Source organism: Malus sylvestris, chromosome 9, assembly GCF_916048215.2.
Source record: "Malus sylvestris chromosome 9, drMalSylv7.2, whole genome shotgun sequence".
NCBI classification, from domain to species: domain Eukaryota; kingdom Viridiplantae; phylum Streptophyta; class Magnoliopsida; order Rosales; family Rosaceae; genus Malus; species Malus sylvestris.
Window position 1 is genome coordinate 6829898 of NC_062268.1, and position 21630 is coordinate 6851527.

General features: G+C 36.7%; 1 protein-coding gene across 2 annotated transcripts; it reads right to left on the minus strand.

Annotated features, from left to right (window-relative positions):
• Positions 1-13110: 13110 nt before the first annotated feature.
• Positions 13111-16665, minus strand: LOC126634135 (vesicle-associated protein 4-2-like). Of its 2 annotated transcripts, XM_050304628.1 has the most exons (8): positions 16596-16665; positions 15554-16126; positions 14765-14835; positions 14468-14549; positions 14220-14341; positions 13774-13851; positions 13536-13655; positions 13111-13423 (listed from the first exon to the last, which is right to left on the minus strand). In XM_050304628.1, exons 2-8 carry the CDS (start codon positions 15831-15833, stop codon positions 13364-13366), a joined length of 813 nt encoding a protein of 270 aa, XP_050160585.1. In that variant the 5' UTR covers positions 15834-16126; positions 16596-16665; the 3' UTR covers positions 13111-13363. The 2 variants fall into 2 exon arrangements, with proteins under 2 accessions (XP_050160585.1, XP_050160586.1); XM_050304629.1 differs by lacking the exon at positions 16596-16665 and having other exon boundaries at positions 14960-15696.
• Positions 16666-21630: the final 4965 nt, after the last annotated feature.

Genomic DNA, 21630 nt, shown 5'->3' on the forward strand with positions numbered 1-21630 from the left:
AGCCCCACATAGTTCAAGTAGGTGACTTTTTGGATAGACTTGTAGGGCTGGTTTCGTCTCTCTGTGCAGTTCCCACACTCTGGAAAACCAACCCAAACTGTGCCGGATAATGGCCGGTATTGGAGTATAAATGTATTTGCTGTGATGGTTTCATTATAAATAGTGTGTAGGATTTAATGTGAACCCTTGGATCATATTCCAATTGGTATTTAGAATTAGATGGTAATGAGTCATAGCTCATGACATATGTAAGCATCTTACATGATGGCTTAGAAATGAATGGTTGCGATGTCTTTGTAATGTTGTGAGAGAGTGAAGTTGTGTCTCACTCCTCCAACGATAAATCATGTTCTTTGAGCTTCTTGCTTAGAGAACAAGTTGAATATATTGAAATCTTAGAAACTCTGTTCTCTGTGTGTTTTTACTGTTTCATTGAGACTACCCAGAAAATCAAACTCTAATATGGCCTCAGAGCCAGGTTGGGTCTCAATCTGGGCGTGAATCTATGACAAGGGTTGCAGCTAAGGAACTCGACAAAGAATCGAGTTTATTGCGATTGAAGAACGATCTGAAAATCTCTGGGTAACTCGATAACAAGTCTACTATGGCTGGATCGAGTGGTGCTAATCTTCGAGCACCGATTTTCAATGGAGAAAACTTTGATTTCTGGCAGATAAAGATGAAGACCATCTTCAGATCTCACGATCTGTGGGATATGGTTGAAACGGGGTATAATCTTCTAGCGAAGAAAGAAGGAGAAGAACTCACTGCAGCTGAGCTAAAGCATCTGAAGGAAAACATGATCAAGGATGCTAAGGCTCTCGAAATTATTCAAGGAGCTGTGTCAGATGAAATTTTTCCAAGGATTGCCATTCTAGAGACAGCAAAAGAGGCTTGGGATATACTGAAGCAGGAGTTTATTGGAGATAAACAGGTGAGATCTGTAAAACTTCAAAGCTTAAGGCGTGGTTTTGAATATACTCGAATGGGTGAACATGAATCATTTTCTGTGTATCTTGTGCGTTTGTTTGATCTCATTACACAAATGAAAAGTTATGGTGAGAGTATTGGAAATCAAAGAATAGTGCAGAAATTATTGATTAGTCTTCCTAGATCCTATGATAGTATTGTAGCTGTGATTGAGAATACACGGGATTTGGAGACAATTGATGTGCAGGATGTAGTTGCTACTCTAAAAGGGTATGAGCAAAGAATTGAGAGACACTCTGAAAATAATACGGAAAAAGCCTTTGCTAGTTTAAGTATAGCTCCCAGGAAGAACAATTACAATGGCAATCAAAGTTTTAAACCCACAAAGAACTGGCAGACAAAGAATAAGAAATGGGATAACAAATCTGTGCACCATCAAGGAAAATTTACTGGGCCTTCTGATAATGTCAAGAATGCTTGTAAGTACTGTGATAAACTTCACTTTGGAGAGTGTTGGTTCAAGGGGAAACCAAGGTGTCATAACTGTGATAAGCCAGGGCATTTTGCCAAGGATTGCAGGTCAAAGAAGGTTACTCAACAGGCCAATTATGCCAAACAAGTGGAGAACAATCCAACTATGTTCTATGTGTGTATGGCTGCTGCAGTGAAGAAGGGAGAAGACGTTTGGTATGTTGATAGTGGCTACAGTAATCACATGATAGGAATAGAAGATTTACTGGAGAACATTGATAGAAGTGTTACTACCAAAGTTGAGATGGGCATAGGGGAGTTGGTTAATGTAGTTGGAAAATGAGAGTTAATGGTTGCAACTAAGCAAGGCAAACGGTACATCAAGGAGATCATGTTAGTACCTGGTTTAAAGGAGAATCTATTGAGTGTGGGACAGATGATGGAGTATGGATATTATCTTGTGTTTGGGGGAATTGAAGTCATAATTTATGAAGATTTTACATGCTCTAATCTAGTTGTTAAAATTCCTATGAAAGGAAATCGAAGCTTTCCTTTGAAGTTGAACCAGGAATACAAATTGCTATGAGGGCAAGTGTTAAACAAGAAGCTGAGATATGGCATAGAAGACTCGGGCATCTAAATATGAATGCTCTCATGCAACTTCAAGAGCATGACATGGTGACTCGTTTACCTGAGCTTAGAATGAACTCCACGGTATGTGAGGGATATGCCATTAGAAAGCATTCTAGAGATGTTTTTCCTAAAGAAACAAACTGAAGAGCTGCACTACCATTGGAGTTAATACATACTGATATATGTAGACCAATGCAAACACTTACCAAAGCTGGAAACAAGTATTTCATCACTTTCATAGATGATTGTACCAGAATGGGATGGGTCTATTTTCTGAGAAACAAGTCTGAAGCATTTAGCATATTTAAAAGGTTCAAGGCAACTGTTGAATTACAAAGTGGATTCAAAGTGAAGAAATTAAGAAGTGACAGGGGAGGGGAGTACACTTCTTTGGAATTTTCTCAGTATTGTGAAGATCTTGGTCTAGAAAGACAACTCACAGTGGCCTATTCTCCTCAACAAAATGGTGTTGCTGAGAGAAGAAATAGGACCATTGTAAAAATGGCTAAATGCATGATGTTGGAGAAAGGGATTCCATTTGAGTTTTGGGCAGAAGCAGTTAACATTGCAGTCTACATTCTCAATAGATGTCCTACCAAGGTTTTGCATAAGAAGACTCCATTTGAAGCTTACAGTGGAAGAAAGCCTGGAGTAAAACACTTAAGAGTGTTTGGATCCTTATGTTATGCACAGGTTCCATCACAGATGAGGCAGAAACTGGATGCAACAAGTGTAATGTGCATATTCCTTGGCTATGGAACTTGTGAAAAGGGTTACAGGTTGTTCAATCCTAAAACTAACAAGATGGTTATTTCTAGAGATGTAATCTTTGATGAGAACTCTTGTTGGGATTGGAAATCTGGTAATAAGAAGACTCTGTCCATCTCAATTCCAAGTGACGTTGATGGAAGCAAAGAGAATGAGGTTGAAGCTGCTGAAGATGATGCAGTATTTGAATGCACAGAATTACTATAGGAGCAACATGAGCAAGTTATTGCTTCTTCTTCAAGACAAGAAAAGCAAATGGATCACACTGGTTCACAAGTGTATGATCATACTCCTTTAAGGTTCAGAAGCTTGAATGATATTTATGAAAGGTGTCATTTCTGTGTGATATAGCCTGAATGTTTTGAAGAAACATCAGGAGATGAGGCTTGGAGAAAAGCTATGTCCATAGAGATTGAGATGATCGAAAAGAATGACACATGGGAGTTGGTCAAAAGGCCATTTAATAAACCTGTAATTGGTGTAAAATTGGTCTACAAAACAAAGCTTAATCTGGATGGTTCAGTGCAGAAGAACAAGGCACAGCTAGTGGCTAAGGGTTATTCTCAAAAGCCTGGAGTGGACTTCAATGAGACCTTTGCACCTGTGGCAAGGCTTGATACCATTAGAACTCTAATTGCATTGGCAGCTCAAAAGGAATGGAAGTTGTTTGAATTAGATGTTAAGTATGCATTCCTAAATGGTACACTGCATGAGGAAGTATATGTGGATCAACCACAGGGATTTGAAGTTCAAGGACAAGAAGATAAGGTTTACAAGTTGAAAAAGGCTTTATACGGTCTGAAACAAGCTCCCAGAGCTTGGTATGATGAGATAGACAATTATTTCAATCAATCTGGTTTTAAGAAAAGCCATAGTGAAGCTACTTTGTATACAAAGTTCAGTGATGCAGGTGTGCTTATTGTATCTCTGTATGTAGATGACATTATCTACAGAGGGAATTCTGATGAAATGATTCAAGAATTTAAGAAGGATATGATGAAGCAATATGAGATGTCAGATCTGGGATTGTTACATCACTTTCTTGGTCTGGGCATAATTCAAACTAATAAGAGTATATTTATTCATCAGAAGAAATATGCCAAGTCACTACTTGAGAAATTTGGATTGAAAGAATGTAAAGCTGTAAAAACTCCACTTGCAGTTGATGACAAGTTATCTAAGGAAGATATGAGTGAGGATACTGATGAAAGTTTGTACAGGACAGTGGTTGGTAGTCTGTTATACCTGACAGCTACTAGACCCGATCTAATGTATGCATCATGTTTGCTGGCAAGGTTCATGCATAAACCTACTAGAAAACACATGGGGACAGCTAAAAGAGTCTTGAGATATGTACAAGGCACATTGGATTTTGGAATCGAATATGTGAAAGGAAAAGCTGCTGTGTTGATAGGCTACTGTGATAGTGATTGGGCAGGAAGCTTGGATGACATGAAGAGCACCTCGGGCTATGCATTTAGTTTAGGTTCAGGACTGTTTTCTTGGGCTTCTGTTAAACAATGCAGTGTGGCTTTATCTACTGCAGAAGCCGAGTATGTAAGTGCTGCAGAAGCTACAACACAAGCAATGTGGTTGAGGTTTGTTTTATCTGATTTTGGAGAAGAATAGGTGGAGGCTACACCTTTGTTGTGTGACAACACTTCTGCCATAGCCATGTCTAAGAATCCAGTGTTCCATCATAAAACCAGGCATATTAATCGGAGGTATCATTTTATAAGAGATGCCATTCAAGATGGGACAATTGAACTACACTATTGCAGCACAGAGGAGCAATTGGCAGATATATTTACCAAGGCTCTTTCTAAGGATCGATTCGAATACTTGAGAACTGCTCTTGGTGTGAAATCAACAAAACATTTAGAAGGGAGTATTGGAGTATAAATGTATTTGCTGTGATGGTTTCATTATAAACAGTGTGTAGGATTTAATGTGAACCCTTGGATCATATTCCAATTGGTATTTAGAATTAGATGGTAATGAGTCATACCTCATGACATGTGTAAGCGTCTTACATTATGGCTTAGAAATGAATGGTTGTGATGTCTTTGTAATGTTGTGAGAGAGTGAAGTTGTGTCTCACTCCTCCAACGATAAATCATGTTCTTTGAGCTTCTTGCTTAGAGAACAAGTTGAATATATTGAAATCTTAGAAACTCTGTTCTCTGTGTGTTCTTACTGTTTCATTGAGACTACCCAGAAAATCAAACTCTAATAGCCGGAAATCTGTTGATGCATCTCCGCGAGCGAAAGATGATCGCCTCTGGCTTAGCTGAAAGGATTTTACGCTGGATGTCCACTTATGCTCCTAGTTGGCAGGACCTTGAACCACCACCACACTCACCGTAATTGATTCATTTAAAAAAAAATTCAACTTGAAAAATGAAACTAAATTGATGAACTTTTTTCATTCAAATTGTACCAAATTCGGTCAACATTTTCATCCGTGTTTCATCCTTATTCTCCTTTATTTCAGTTCATTTTGAACCTTTCAATTCATAAGGGTCTCAATGTTTTCAAATGAACAAAGACCTATTGATTCTAACAACTGATTGCAGAGTTAATCATTCAAACCTTTCAATTATAACAACGATTGCAGAGTTGATCATTCTGATCTTTCAATTTATAGCTTTTCTTTTTGTTAATGTTTACTTCGTAGTATTAAATTTTTCTTTGTCCTTTGTCAATTGAGGATTTGTGGATTTTAGTTCGTAGTACAATTGTGAATAATACTGACATAAAAAGTTTATAAAAACACAATTGAAACACCTAAACCGTTGAGATCTCTTACTCTATGATTATCTCCACTCTCAAGATTTACAATTTACATAAATCATCCATCCGAGTTATCTCCATAATTGAGTTGTCCGTTTTTCAACTATGTTTTTTCATGACGCTCTTTAACGGAGAAACTCCCGATCAAAACTCCAACTATGTTCGGCCGGAAATCCCAAACTCCGGCAACCTCAGCCCTGCCCCCAACAGTTCAAGTACATGACTTTTTGGAGGGACTCGTCAGTTTGGTTCCGTCTTTCCTCGCAATTTACCAACATTCCGGAGAAGCCCGACCCAACTGCGCCGGATAACGGTCGGAGGTCCGATGATGCTTCGCCGCCAGAGAAAGATGAGCGACTCCGGTTTAGCTGAAATGATTTTAGGCCGGATTTCCATTTATGGCCCTGGTCAGCAGGGCCTTGCACCACCGCCACGCTCGGCGCCATCCAAACTCCGCTCAATTGATTCGTTGTAAAAAGATATTGTTAACTTGAAAAATGAAGGTGAGATAGTCGTTTGTTTGATGCTTGTGTTTCGGAGAAGCTCGTTTGAGTGTTGAACTGTGGAGACATAGACGATTATTTTATAGGCAAAGGTAGGAGGTGAATCTTCTTATTTTGTGAAACCGGTGGTTTATGGACGAGTGGAAAGTAGTTTTGGGAAAATAAGTGGTGACTTTGTTTCAATACAAAGATATATTTTACACTAAGAAAAGAAGGAGTTCGGTTAAGCAACATAATAGACAATCTAATTTGATATTAAATTCGTCTTCCACAAGATTTGAACTTAAGACCTCTCACTCACAAGTGAAGAGGAATACCAGCAGATCGTAGTACTAAGTGGCAAATAAGTGGTGATTTTGATTAAATTTTTTGTGTTTATTTGTATGTGGTCTCTTTGTGACTTTTAACATGCATAACATGTGTTTAAAAGTTTAACCACTTTTAACCTTTTTGTCTAAATTTAACACGTATCAATTAATGATCAAAACTATAAATAAAATAAATACGGAAGATTTAAACTCAATTTTCGTTATGCATGGTGGCCCATTAGTTTTAGCGTTTTGTCTTTGCTTTGGATGTGTCGATGGTTTTCATAATTGATTGTGTCCAAAATCCACATTGTGATTTATCCTCAATTGATCGCGAGTTTGATTTGTGATGTGCTGTTTTGTTCTCGCAAATTGATGTAATTAATGTTCATCAGTTTAGGGTAAAGTGAGATTCGGAGAAAGAAAAACCTTTGTACGTGCTTCTAATTAATTCGATTGTTATATATATTTTTATTAGTTTTAATTAATTTTTTAATAGTATTAGAGTCAGTTTTTTCGTTTGTGAAGTTTAACGGCGACGTACTCTGTTACTTTTTTATTTTTTTGTATTATCTATATGTTTTGTTTGAAAATTTGTAACATTTGACGCATGTTAAAATTCATAAAATTCGTAACATTCAACACACACTACGATGTATAAACATTATTGCTTTTAACGAGTGTTGTAAAGCGCCATCCACATAGAAACTACAATTTTTCACTCCCACAAAAAGTGCATCTACTTTTTTTTTTTTTAAGGGAGACAATTTGTGGTAAGTCATGGTTATCCCCCATTTTTGGGAGCCGGAAGACTCACAGAGGCATTTCAATCTCTCTCTGGCACCTATTATTTAAATTTTAAAATGTTAAACTGGGGAGAAAAAAAAACTTGACGAAAATAAGGACTTATAGGATGATATTATTACTCAAACGAAATTATCAATATTGTAAAGAAAATAAGGACTTTTCGGGGTTTATAATTACTGAAACGATATTTATCAATATTGTAAGTAATAAAAAAATTCATACATAATTGGCGTATGTGGAATAAATTGTAAATAATTTGTAACGATACATTAATCTTTTATCGTATGTCAATTTGAATTTTGGGTTTCATTTGGTTGTAAGATAGATGGATTTATGTTTAAAAAAATAAGAGTTACCAATGCTCCTCTAAAGAACTTACAAATATATTAAGAAAATACGAAAGATGAAGCTATTTATCTTTTTAAAGTTTGATAATTAACTTATTGGAGAAATTTTGGACTTTTAGTTCTATTAATCCTTTTTTCCACAAGTTATGTTTTACTAAAGAACGAAAGCGAGATCCAAAATAAACTTATCAATTAAAAAATAACGTGTAGCAATCATTACATCATACTACTCATTATATTGCTTTAAAACTTGTTTAGACAATATATTCCATTCCTAATTAGACTTTTCTAACAAGGATAAGATTGATCGCGATATGTTGTGATATGAAACCGAAAATAAATGGAGAATATTTTTACTCAATACTAAAACATGTTGTTTATAATCGTTCGATAAATTTAAATTTCAAATCTGTGTATTGAATAAATACAACTTTCAAATTTCATAAATGTTGTTATTCACACACGCTTATTAATTTTTTTATCATTGATATTTCTCTATTTATTCAACCAGATGATTAAAAATTAAAAAAAATGTAAGAAATAAAAATTGGAATTATCATTGAATTTATTTTTATTTATTTAATCGAACGATCGAAAATTAAAAAAAAAAAGGTATAAAAAACAAAAATTGGAGTCGATAGCACTACTCAATTTAAACTCATTCCATACTAATGAATACAATGGTGACTATTATAACCCCTTGGAAGAAAAATACATTGCAAGAAATGAGGAGAAAGAGAATCTTTTGTACTAGCTAGAAAGCAGCCAGCAAATGAGGCAAACAGGTGTCGAGCTTATCCGAACTTTCCTCGGGAAACGGATCCTCTTCTGATTCATTTTATGGGATCCTATAAATTTTCATATCATAACCGTTCATCGTACATCGTATGGTCAATTTTTGTCAGATATTATTTGTATTTAATTTTAAATAAAAAAATCAAATGATTTCTAAGTGCACAATATATGGTAAAGAAATCCCCACAAAATAAATTCGCATGGGATCCAATTCCCTTTCACCGTTCATCTCATGACTCATCGGTTCATCCGTTCATGGATCCAATCAGGCAAACAGGTGTCCAACTACGTTTCATTGTCCCCTGCTGCCCTCACATCCTCTATCAGCATGGGGCTCGCCACTCGTCCTATTCCCCCAGTTTTTATAAAATCGGCTAACTCTTCCCAAGGGTCAGTTTCGTCTTTCCGACGTGATCGGAAAACGATGGGGTTATGGAGGGAGAGGGACACGTGAGAGGCGGTTGGCGCTGTTGTTCCCTTTGGCGCCTTTGGGCGGTCATACTCATACTCGTACTCATGGGTGCATGCATGGCCATCACGTGGGTCTCTCGTCTTTGTTATCCTCGGGTTTGAAGCTCTAAAAATGAATAATTTTATGTTTTTACTTTTAGTATACTGATTTGAGCTTTTTGGACGGGTGAGATTTCATGCAGCGTGATCGAATGGTGCTTGATCTCAGTCTGTTGGTCATCCGACGGTCACGTCTTTTTCTCCTTCTGTTGAAACTCGACCGACAACATTAAATTTTCATTTTGTTTTGTAACTGAACTTTGTTTTCTCTTCAAATTTCCATTTCATGTATGTTTGAGAAAATTTTGGCTGTACCTTGTACGGTATCATCGTGCTAATGTTTACTAGTACAAACATTGAGAAAATTTTGGTTAAAGGTTGTACGGTATCATCAATCATGTTGATGCAAGGAAAAACTTGCATGAAGGGGTTTGTATATTCATTTTTCTCTGTTTTGTTTTTCATATTATAACTAATTAGGTATTGGTTTAGTAGTAATCTCTATTACAATTGAAAACACCTTTTCAATTCGAGTTCTCACCTCTGTTGATTAAAAGAGATATTTCTTTCATCTGATTAAGTTTAATTAATTATTTGACGTGGTATAACATGTATGAAATACTTGTAGATACAAAAGTTAGGAGAAATGACCTTTTTGAATGTGAGAGGAAGAGGAATCTTAAGATTGTTAGCATTTTCTAGCACACACTAGGATAAATCGTGAAATACAAAAGGATTGTAGCTCAAGTTATAAATAGCATTACAAAAGTTCTGTATTCGATTCTGTCTTCAAATCTCACTTAATTTTAGTTGCTAGATAATCTTAGGGTTTGAGTTTAGGATGGGTTTCAAACTGATTACAACTTGCTCTAGTCTTATCATTAGTGCAAATGGGTCGCCTTCATATAATTAGAGTGGGGCTTCCATTTCACTAAAGAGGTCCACCCCCATCAGGAAAGTTTTCAAAATAATAATTGTGTTTACAATATGCTCTAGTCAATATCAGGGTGGGGGAGCCGGTGGAAATTGTACAGATAATAAGAATTGGTCCCCATTTTGTATCTCTATTATATCTCTATTATATCTACAGCTCCAAAAGTGCTTTTACAATAATCGCTTTTAGACTTCTGCCAACAATGAGAAAATAAAAAGAAACCCAATTGTGCTGCTGGTATTTGATACCAAAATGTGTTACATATCCATTCATTTTTTTAATAGATTTTGAACTAATGCAGGTTATTGGTTTAAGTATAATCCACTAATGAGGATGGTTGATTTTTCATTCTCAGTGTTTCATGCTATCACTTAAGATATATGAATAATATATAATAAAATTTCAGATTGAACATACAGATCTTCCAAAAAGGGTTCAAGGAGTCTAGATAGTATCATATAGTGATTACTTTTTAATTTGTAATTACAGGCAGGAATTCCATTGTTAAATAAGGTTGTGAAAGCGATAATACACAGTTGGGGATTAATTTATAAGAATTAGAGGCAGGTACCTCACCATTGTCATTGGCTTACCTTCCAATTAGTTTACAAGATAAGATCTTCCCCTTATTCCAACATCATATAATCTTTTTTATTAGAGGATAACTTTGCCATCTGTCTAGCTCAAATTACTGCACACCTATTCTTCAGAGCAAGTCCACCCCTAAGGACTTTGCGCCAGCACCTAGCGTATTTATACACTCAAGTGAACAGTTATAGACTGGAGTGAACAGTAATAGGCCAAGGCATCTCCACCCCTAAAAAAATGCGCTGGCACCGAGCTCATTTATTTGGTGTGTTTTTTTTTTTTTAGTTTATTTCGGATAAGATTTTTAACCAATTTTGGATAAAATTTCAAATAAACTTAAAAAAAAATTCACACTAAAATAAAATTACATACTCATCAAATAAACTTTGAAAAAAAACACACTAAAATAAAATTACATAAACTCATCAAAGAAACTATAAAAAAAAACACACTAAAATGAAATTACATAAACTCATCAAATACTCTTTATTCTTCAACCACAAGCTTTTTGGTATTTTTTTTCACACAAAAAGTATATGAAAGCTTTGGTAGAAAGTGTAAAAAATATTGAAATGTGGTGTAAGGTGGAAGATGAGGGTTAGGTATTTATAGAAAAAAAAAATTTTAATTTCTGTATTTTTTAATAATTTTTAATTTAGTTAATTAATGTGGACCGTTGATCTATGATCGAATGGTCCATTTTAAAAGTCAAATTTAAATTTTTTTTACCGTTGGAAATCCAACGGTCTAGAAAAACTAGCCGTTGGAAATCCAACGGCTATAAGCATGCCGCATCACTCCGGAGCACAAGTGGGCTGACAGCTCTCTGCAAGCTTGTCGGCTACTCGCCCTGGGCGCGAGTGTCGTGCACGCGCCAGCCAAATAGGCCGGCTCTTGGGTCTGTCAAAATTGGGCTAGTCTGTTGCCTGGCATGGGCTGGGTGCCAGGTAACTTTGTGGGCTGGAGCAAATTGACTGAGGGCCAGTCTGTTTTTTGTGCTGGGTCCTGGGCAAAGCAAGCCCCGGTGGACTTGCTCTCAAAGAAATACATGTAGATAGAACTTTTTACAACGTTTTAATGAAACTTCGAACTTTTTTTTACTATTTTTAACGAATTTATTTCGATAAAGAAAAAAAAGAGATTTCACCAACAATAAAGGGATCTTTAATGAAAGGATAATGCTAGGGAGACCAAATTTTAAACCAAATTTTGTAAACTAAATGATGTAATTGTTGATGATTGAATTATCAGTTAAGTACTGATTAACTTGTTTATTTCTTATTGGTGATATATATATAAAGCAAGCATATTAACACTACTAAATTTGAAAACTAAATGATGTGTCACCAATAAAAAGTAAACACATTAATCAACACTTAAGTAATAATCCAATAATCACCAACCATATCGTTTAGTTTAAAATTTTAATCTCCTGAACATTATACATAATTTGTAGCATTACCCCTTTATTAATTTGTGTTTCTTTATTGTTTAAGCTTTGAGTTTTGGTTCTCTTTGTATCGGGCTAAAAAAATCGTAAACTAGAATCTCAAAGATCATAGACATGCATGCAGCCATAAGTTAAGCAAGACCGTGAAAATAAAAGGGATCCCAAGAACTGGTCTTTGATGGATAAGATTGGCATATATTTTAATTTAATTTTAGTGGACCAGAAAATAAGAATTAAACTCAGATCTCAATCCACTTTCCACCAGGAGTGGGCACTTAAAAACCGAAAATCAAAATCAAAACACGAAACAAATCGGACCGCATCGAACGGTTCGGTTTTGCAGTTTTGAAACGGTTTCGATTTTGAAACCGAACCGCAAAGTAGGAAACAGTTTGGTTTCGATTTTGGCTTTTGAAAACCGCACCAAAATAGAAACCGAACCGCACCATAAATATTAATAAGCATTTAATTAAACGCCCATATTAGATGTCATGTTTCAATATGTTATTTGTTAGAGTTCACACATTTAGTATGAATCCAACCACACTAGAATCAGCAATAATCACTTTCTTTCTCTTCGACATAATATCATCACTCATGAGTAGGGGTGGGCACTTGAATGCGTTGTCCTACATTGGATATGTGATCAACGGGTGATATTGAGAAATCAAAATTGTAAGGGAAATAATGCATAACTTCCTCATAGATTTGAGGGTGCAACCATGCAAGTCTATTTGCTGGGCAATTATAATATACTTCTGCCATGAGTCCATGACATTGGATCATTGATACATGTTATCTACTACATAGATTATGCATGTAAAGTTGCAAAGCCTTAAAATTTTTGCGTGGCAGATGTATAAATGATCCAATGTCATGGACTCATGGCAGATGTATTTAAAAAAAAAAAAAAACTGAAACCATTTAAAACCGCACCAAACTGAACTAAACAGTTTGGTTTCATTTCGGTTTTGGCTTCACAACCGCATCGAACCGAACCGCAAAAAGTTTCGATTTCGGTTTCGATTTCACTCAAAACCACACCGAACTGAACCGTGCCCACTCCTACTTTCCACTAGTTCCATACAATTAAGAAATGGAGCGCAGCCTCAGTATTGCTCTCTTTCAAGCTGTCAACTTTGGGCAATAGCAAATTATAATTACTTGTATAAGTGTTTAGAAACCACACTTTTATGAAGTTTTTAGTGATATGAATCAAGATGGCACAAATAATTGCATATAATTTTTGCAAATTCAGCAAGGAAACAGTAAATTCGCCGTATCGAGAGGTGTTCGTGTTGCATGTCTCAAAACAAAAATGTGGCAAAACAGCCAGCCAGATCAGAACAGAGAGTATATCTTCTGTCAAAATAAAAACATTCATTTATACTATCTACAGGCTATAAGGTTGGAGATGGAGATTCAAATTTCTCCCATACATGAATAAGCCGATCATTCAATTTCACATATTAATTGAAACTTCCACACTATAGAAAGAAATGGTCTAAACAAAAGGGGACACAACTCTACACTGAATCAACCCCTTCAACCTGCTGCTGCGCTAGGTATCTTTCCCTGCGCTCTTTCTACAAAGGAAACCGCACATACCACAAGTAAGAATGTGACAAAGAAGAATTCTATAACGCTCAACACCGTCATTCTACCAAAAGAAACAAAAATGTGTTGAGAATGCCTTACCCATTCATCTATGACAAGTCCTTCCCCTACAATCCGGGGACCTGCTTCTTCTGGAGGCTTTTTTCGTGATTCAAGGGCAGCCTCAGCCTCGGCCAATTGCCGCTCAAGTTTTTCCATTGCCTTAATAAAATAACAAATTGAAAGTGAAAAGGCTTATTACTAAGGCTAAGCTAAGACAACCAAAAAATGTATATATAGTGAAAGAAATGACAAACTAGAGATGTATCTATCTACTTACAGGGGTAGGGCGCTCAGGGTCAAGAAAAACAACACGCAAAACGTGCTCAACCACGACTTGGTCCCTCTGCTCATCAAACTGCATAAACACATGTCACAGTTAATGTTTAACGTCTGTGAATTATGATGCACACTAGTTTCTATCTTGTCATAACATAAAAAATATACAATAGATTTCAAGTATAAATCAGATATTGCGAGATCAAACTGTTGCAGAAGAAAGATATATGTCCTAAACAAATTATAAGGAAGCTTGAATTAGAATTCTGCCAAATGTTTGCTAATGTAGTACATGACATCTGAATTTTCACTTATTAACATATGGCGCCTAAGGTTATAGACAAACATTTTACTGATATTATCTTTGAGGGAATGTAAAAGTATGTAGGGGAAAACCAATGTAATTAAATATGGTTAAAGTTATATACGAAATGCCTGCAACTATACCAGTTCTGGCACATAGTCCATATCTCCTTTCACTTTTAAGCTCATGATCTTGAACTTAACCCTGCTCTTCTGGTCTACAGCTGGTTTCTCATCGTTCTCAGGAGGTTCCACAAACTTGAAAACTGTCATTAAAATTACAATTTTCAACGATGAACTTACTAGAATATGACTAACAAGTATGTTATTCATTGTAAATATATGGAAGTGAAATATAACCCGAAAATGGAAGATCATGAAGTAAGAATTACCAGTTGCAATAAGACCTTCACCAGGAGCAAGTATACCCCCAGGAGGACGCATGTAACAACTCTTTGGTGCAGTTGTTTGGAACTAAAGCCAACACGTAAGCAGTTAGATAGTCGCATCAAATTTATAGTAGGAAAACTCTAGATGTATACTGTCATCCAATGCTATACAATTTTCAAAACTATGTTAACCGAATTTGATCATAGTACTGGTCAAAAGGTCAGTTTGTCCAATTAGATATGACTAGTTTCAGATATGTAAAATACATAACAGGGGAACTTAGAGGATTCAATCCATACCTTGAAAGCTACAATAGTTTTGCTTGTGTTCTTTATTCCAATTGCACTCCTGACCTGTTTACCGGGTTCATCTTCGGACGAAACAAATACATTGTGAGGCCAAATATATCTAGCTTGAATCATATACCAGCAAAGGAACTCAGCCAACATTACACTTTTATAATGATAGCAAATATTTCTGAGTGAAAATCTTACAAGAAATCCTAGGTGAAGCTAATAATGTGAGAAGAGGCCAGATCAGATTAAATGCATCCACTCCCAACCACACAGATGGATACATCATGCAACAGAAACAAGCCAAAGAAGAGAGCATATGAGACATAGATAGAGACCCCAATAAGAATTGACCATATCAGCAATAAACATTTGGAATTACTGTAAGGCTTGTTTGGAACTGATTTTTGAAGGGTTAAAAGTGTTTTGTGACAATTAAAACATTTCTGACTACTTTTGGCAAAAAACTTCAAAGTTGTTCTACGAGTTTCAAACAAAATCACTTCTAGAAAAATGCTTATAAGGAGAAGTATTTCTCACATAAGCAAATCCCAAACGGTCCCAAGTCATTTATAGTCTAACTCATGAAATCAACAAATCATGAAACTTAAGCAAATCAAAGAACAAAGAATGTGGCTTTATGTAAGCATTTATATTAGCAAAGCACCAATCTAAGCTCACAAACAGACATATCATGCATGCAACCAATTACACAATCTAAAAAAAACAAAAACCTAGATCAGAATTATTACATAAGAACAAAGATAACTATATAGACAAGTAAAAGGGGCAAACATGGAAAAAATAGCTTATTTGGAGGATCAAGACGCAGCCTTCTCCGAGCAGGAAGCAAAGACTTCGTCACATACGACACCGTACTGGCAGAATGAAGAGCCGTACGCTCAGCCGCAGACTCGTGACCCAGCTGGTGGTGAACATTATGATGCATAGAAGACAAGGTCGAGGACGATGACGAAGAGGAAGACGAGGAGGCGTTTCCGGACTGCCAAAACGGTATTTTGAACAGACTCCAAAGCTTCCCGTCAGGCCCAGATTTCTCAGCCTCCACAGCCATTGTCGACCCTACTCGCCGGAAATCACTTCGCGGTGCCGCAGGCAAACGGGTTTCGCCGGAGATGGTGGTAAAACAGTCAAAAGAGAGATTTCGTTTTGCGCGGATTGAAGGCGAAAGTTGAAAGATTGAGACTTCGGTGGTACGTAGCGTTTGTGAAAGGTCTTTATGGAATGCGAACGCCGAATGCGGATGAATGCGACCTTTCGTTCTGGACTTTTTGGATTGTCGGAACTGGCGGTGGTTACTTTTACTCACTCCAATCTGTTCTGTTGTTGTTGGCTGGCAGTTGGCAGCTGAGGATCAAGTTTAAAAACATATTATGGGCACTTATACATTTCAATTTCATTCAAACTATTGAACTTATATTTTTGATTCAAGTAACGTCGTAGTCCGATTTAAACCAATGAGAGGGAATTCCAATTTTAGTTGAGTGGCTATGCCAAAATCTGCATTAAAATTATTGGACTATAGTCTATAAGAGCATAGTTGCCACCAATTATATATTTCTTATTACATGACTACAGATGTAATGTGATGAACGCTAAAGCTACAAAATCCGAAAATATCAACACATCTGAACAAGGTCAATCAATTTCATTAATGTCCATACCCTCTTACGTCTAGGTACAATTGTCTTCCTAAACATTGGAACAGTTTAGAAATCGTTTGGTCAAATATCATAGTACAGTTTAATTACCAAACAATAATCGATAGCTTGGTATTAATTTCCAAACAGAAAGTTGACAGCTATAGGAAGAATACCCAAATCAGTGGTGGAAGAACTATAGCTTCGGATATGACATGCACCAAATCCAAACTTTCTTTCAAATCTTCCTGCGATTTCTTTTTCCTTTCGTCTCTCTTTTTATTCTTTTGTCATTCTACTTTTGTTTTAAAAAAAACTGGATCAATCGCATGAGGCCATAATTAAAATAGGTAATGATGTTTAGGGCATTAGAACATGTTCTCCTATAGTGGTGCCGTCAAAGATAACGACCCTGCAATCAGCAACTCCAGTGATATTCCGATGTGGCCCTCCTTCTTGTGAAAGGCATCTCATCTTTTTCCCACGTCCCAAATCAATGAAATCATATTTCATACACCATAGTTTTGGACCTGCCATTTTTCACTTGGGAAAATTACAAAGTTCAAACAGCTTTTGCGTAAAGTTACTTCTGTTCCCTTTATTTTTCTTACAATGCATATATATAAGAGAGTTTGAATGAAAAGTCTGCTGTACTGTTCACTTGATCAACCCAAGGGGGCTTATTGCTTGGAGATTGGAGCACTACCGTATAAGATGCAGCTACATAATTGCATGCTCTAATTTCATGATCGATCCTTACTTAGATCATTAATTGACAAGTGAATCTTAATATTGAAGGGTGTCTCTCTAAATTATGTTATACACATCAATCTAATCCCCGACTTCAAAATCACTCGATGCATGTTTATATTTTGATAGTACACACTAATGTTTATACAAAAATTGCGAACACGACAGGTAATTAAAATTTAAAGGGCACATAACTAATGTATATAGTATCAAATAATCGGATGATTAGTTTCACATAATAATAGGACTATGTTAATTAGAATTCAAAGTTTTATTGTTTTATTTTTGTTAGAGATGACATTCAATTAATTATTGGGAGTTTTAATAAAAAGCCCGCGGTATTGTTCACTTTAATGAAAAACCACATTTTTACATTAAAAAGTCAAACCTAGTACTATTCACTTTTCCCTTTATTTTGTCTTTATCGTTAAAACTTAAAGTTTTCAAGTCATTTTCATTAGTTTTCCTTTAATTATTTGCTTTTCTATGTGTCAAACTCTAAGGAAAATGTGATTTCATCATTCTGAACAAATTAAAAGGATATAATGAGACAAAAAAACACAACATACATAACGCTTGATAATGATTTCATAAACATGGGAGTGGGCAGGAATAGGATCTTTCCAGCTCAGTTGGGTCCCCAACAACTCAAGTACATTATTAGTCCAAGTGGTTCTTCTGATTGCTTCATAGTCCCCTTCTTCTTTGACACCATTTTTTTTTTCTGAAGAAGATTCTCCCACTTGTGTAGACAGTGGCGTCGATCATGTTGTTAATTACTACATGTTGGTAGCTCTGCAGGGATCTTTATTTGCATAAATTTTCATCTTTCATCCCCAATAAGTTCTATGGTAACAATATTTGTAAGAGGCTAAGAGCAGACTGCCCTCTACAGCTCTACTCTACAATTTGCACAAACCTGAAAATAATCTTGGGGTAAGAGATAATCATTTTCTAGCACAAGCGAGGTGAGGTACGATTCAAAAAATTAATAGTACATTTTTGCTCGCTAATTGAATTATTGTTACATAAGTTTAAATTTTGTAATTTTTATAGTAGATAGATTAAACTCATCCAATGAGTAATCGATGGGTACGTGAACAAAAATAGTTTTTCCAAAAATTATATTTCGGGGATGAATCTCCGACCTTTGTATTCTGTAACGAAGTTCTCCTCCCTTTCTTAATTAATTGATAATAAAGATTAATGTGCCGACATAAGATGTTTCCAAAGTAGGTACAAATTACAATGACTTAAGCTGAATTTAATTGGGTCTCAGTTGGGAACCCAAGAATTAAGATACATAACTTTCCTCATAGACTCCTCTGACGGCTTTGCTTTCTCTTCTCTCATGATTGTGCTTTAAACCCTAGAAGCAGCAGAAGGAGAAGGATACAGCTCCTTGGCCTGAGAAAACAACCTGGTCAGATGGTTCTTGGCATGTTGGTGCATCAGTGTTATGGAGTCGTTCCACCTGCATACCCCTTGGTCTTTCAGGGCTTCCACAACTCCAACTGTTGCCCCACAATCCAAGAGCTAACATATCGATACATACTAGTTATTCAACACAGAAGTTATATCCTCATTTAAGAGAAGAAACTAATTGAATCTATGGCTAATTTGGTGGACGGGGACTTGTTGACTGCTATGTCGATTAAAATACTTTGGTTCACCAATGAAATTGGAAGGGAAAGGAATATATATAATCCAAAGAGAGAAAAAAAGGGGCTAAGTTGTTAAGAACCTGCTCAACCTGTACAATGTAGCAAGGAAGATATGGAGTGGAAGAGGTAGAAGACGAGCAAGAAACTCGTGTGAATTTCAATTAATAATACTCCAATATTTGTCTCGGGAGCAATGAGGCCATTGCTCCATTTAAGTAGCCTTTCCACTCAGAAATGCCAACTCAGCATTCCATTACATAACCACTCACTAAAGGACAAACCCTTTTATTTACTAAACTGAAATTACAACAAAAGGAATAAAATGCATTTCCTAACATCACTCCCTCCTTAAAATCAACCTTGTCCACAAGGTTTCAGAGCTGAAATGTTGGGAATCTGGCATGAAAATCATCATAATCCTCCCAAGTAGCTGTGCTCTCTTCTTGTCCAACCCACTGTACTAGCAACTGAACACCTGCCTTGTCTTCCTTCTTGTAAATTCTCCTGGCAATTATTGCCAAAGGAGCATCTGATGGATGAGAGTCCCGCATCTGAGCTTCATCTGTCAGTGTTGGCAGAGCTGTTATGGGTGAATCCACATTTCCCATGTGCCTCTTGAGGCAGCTGACATGAAAAACAGGATGGATTTTTGTTCCCTCAGGTAGTTTGAGTTTGTAAGCAACAGGTCCTACTCTCTCCAATACCTCATAAGGACCGTAGTATCGAGGGTGTAGCTTGTGATAAGCATGTGAAGCCAATGTTTGCAACTGATATGGCAGTAGCTTGAGATAGACTAAGTCACCAACAGAAAACTCTCTCTCAGTCCTTTTCTTGTTTGCATGAACTGCCATTCGATTCTGAGCCATTGCTAAGTTAGACCTGAGTATGGTAAGCAACTTATCCCTCTCAATCAACTCTTGTTCCACCGAATCCATTTTTGCAGTACCTAACTCATAAGAAGTAACATGAGGAGGAGGGTACCCATATACCAATTCAAATGGAGTAAATTTTGAAGAAGTATGATAGGAAGTATTATAGTTCCACTCTGCCCATGGTAACCATTTGACCCAATTCTTAGGTTTGTTTCCCACAAAGCACCTCAGATATGTTTCAACACACCTATTGACCACCTCAGTTTGTCCATCACTCTGAGGGTGGTACCCCGAGCTCATGCAAAGTTGTGATCCTTGCAACTTAAAGAACTCCTTCCAAAAAGAGCTTAGGAACAACGGATCTCTGTCACTCACAATTGTAGATGGCATTCCATGCAGCTTGAATATGTTATCAACAAACAACTGAGCAACAGTCACGGCAGTATAGGGATGAGCTAAAGCTAAGAAGTGAGCATACTTAGTAAGCCTATCTACTACCACAAAAATGACAGTTTTGCCTTTGCAAGATGGTAATCCCACAATGAAATCCATGCTTATATCAGTCCATATTTTTTGAGGAATTGGCAAAGGTTGAAGTAAACCAGGAGGAGATAAAGTTTCATACTTGTTTTGTTGGCAAGTATTACACTCTGAGATATATGTCTTTATGTCGCCCTTCATACCTGGCCAATAAAAACCCCTTTTTAGTCTATGATAGGTCTTCAATACACCCTGGTGCCCTGCTGCAGGTGTTGAATGATGCTCAGTTAAAAGCTTAAGCTTCCAAGTGGAATTGGGGCTGATTACTATCCTGGACTTGTACTTGAGTAAGCCATTATCAAGATGATAATGGGCTAACTTAGAATCACTGGTTGTTCCACTCCCCAAGGATGTAACCGCTGCCATTTTTTGCTTGATCCAAGCATCTTCTTCATTGTATCTTCTTAATTCATCCAACCACCCAAAATAGGGGTAAGAGATAGCTTGACAACTCATGGATGAATGATTTACCCCATTAGAACACTGAGTGTCATGATCTGTGACTCGTCTTCTAGAGAGGGCATCAGCAACTACGTTATCAACCCCCTTCTTAAAATGAATTTCATAATCAAATCCCATCAATTTGGAAACCCACTTCTGTTGGAATGTTGTATGAGCCCTTTGGTTTAAAAAATATTTCAAGCTGCAGTGGTCAGTCTTGATTATAAAATGTCTACCCTGAAGATAGGACTGCCATTTCTTGACAGCATGTACAATTGCAATGAGTTCTCTCTCATAGGTGGAGAGAGCTTGATTCTTAGGTCCTAAGGCTCGACTGGTAAACGCAATGGGTCTCCCTTGTTGCTGGAGAACCGCACCAATGCCGTTATCCGAAGCATCACATTCCAACTCAAATGGCAATGTAAAATCAGGCAGAGCAAGGACCTGTGGAGAGGTCATAGTATCCTTGAGATTCTGGAAAGCTACTTCAGCTGCTGGGGTCCACAAAAAGCTATCTTTCTTAGTCATCTGGTAAAGGGGTTGGCAGATTTTGCCAAAACCAGGCACAAATTTCCTGTAATAACCTGTGAGACCAAGGAAACCTCTCAATTCTTTCACTGTAGTAGGCTTAGGCCAGTCCATGATAGCCTGAATCTTGGAGGGATCAGCCTCTACACCTTTGCTTGATATGACATGGCCCAAATATTCCACTCTACTTTGACCAAAAGCACATTTCTGCTTTTTAACATAAAGTTGGTGCTGCTGCAACACTTCAAAGGTCATTTTAAGATGTAACAAATGGTCTTCCCAAGTCTTACTGTAGACCAATATGTCATCGAAGAACACAAGGATGAAATGCCGCAAGTGGGGTCTGAATATATCATTCATAAGGCTTTGGAATGTCGCAGGAGCATTAGTGAGTCCAAAAGGCATCACTAAGAACT

Coding starts and splice junctions, on each gene's coding strand:
- LOC126634135 (XM_050304628.1), bottom strand. CDS start 15,833: ATGGCTGTGGAGGCTGAGAAATCTGGGCCTGACGGGAAGCTTTGGAGT. Junction 14,550..14,764: donor AAACTATTGTAGCTTTCAAG/GTATGGATTGAA, acceptor TGTTGGCTTTAG/TTCCAAACAACTGCACCAAA. Junction 13,852..14,219: donor TGGACTATGTGCCAGAACTG/GTATAGTTGCAG, acceptor GTGTTTATGCAG/TTTGATGAGCAGAGGGACCA.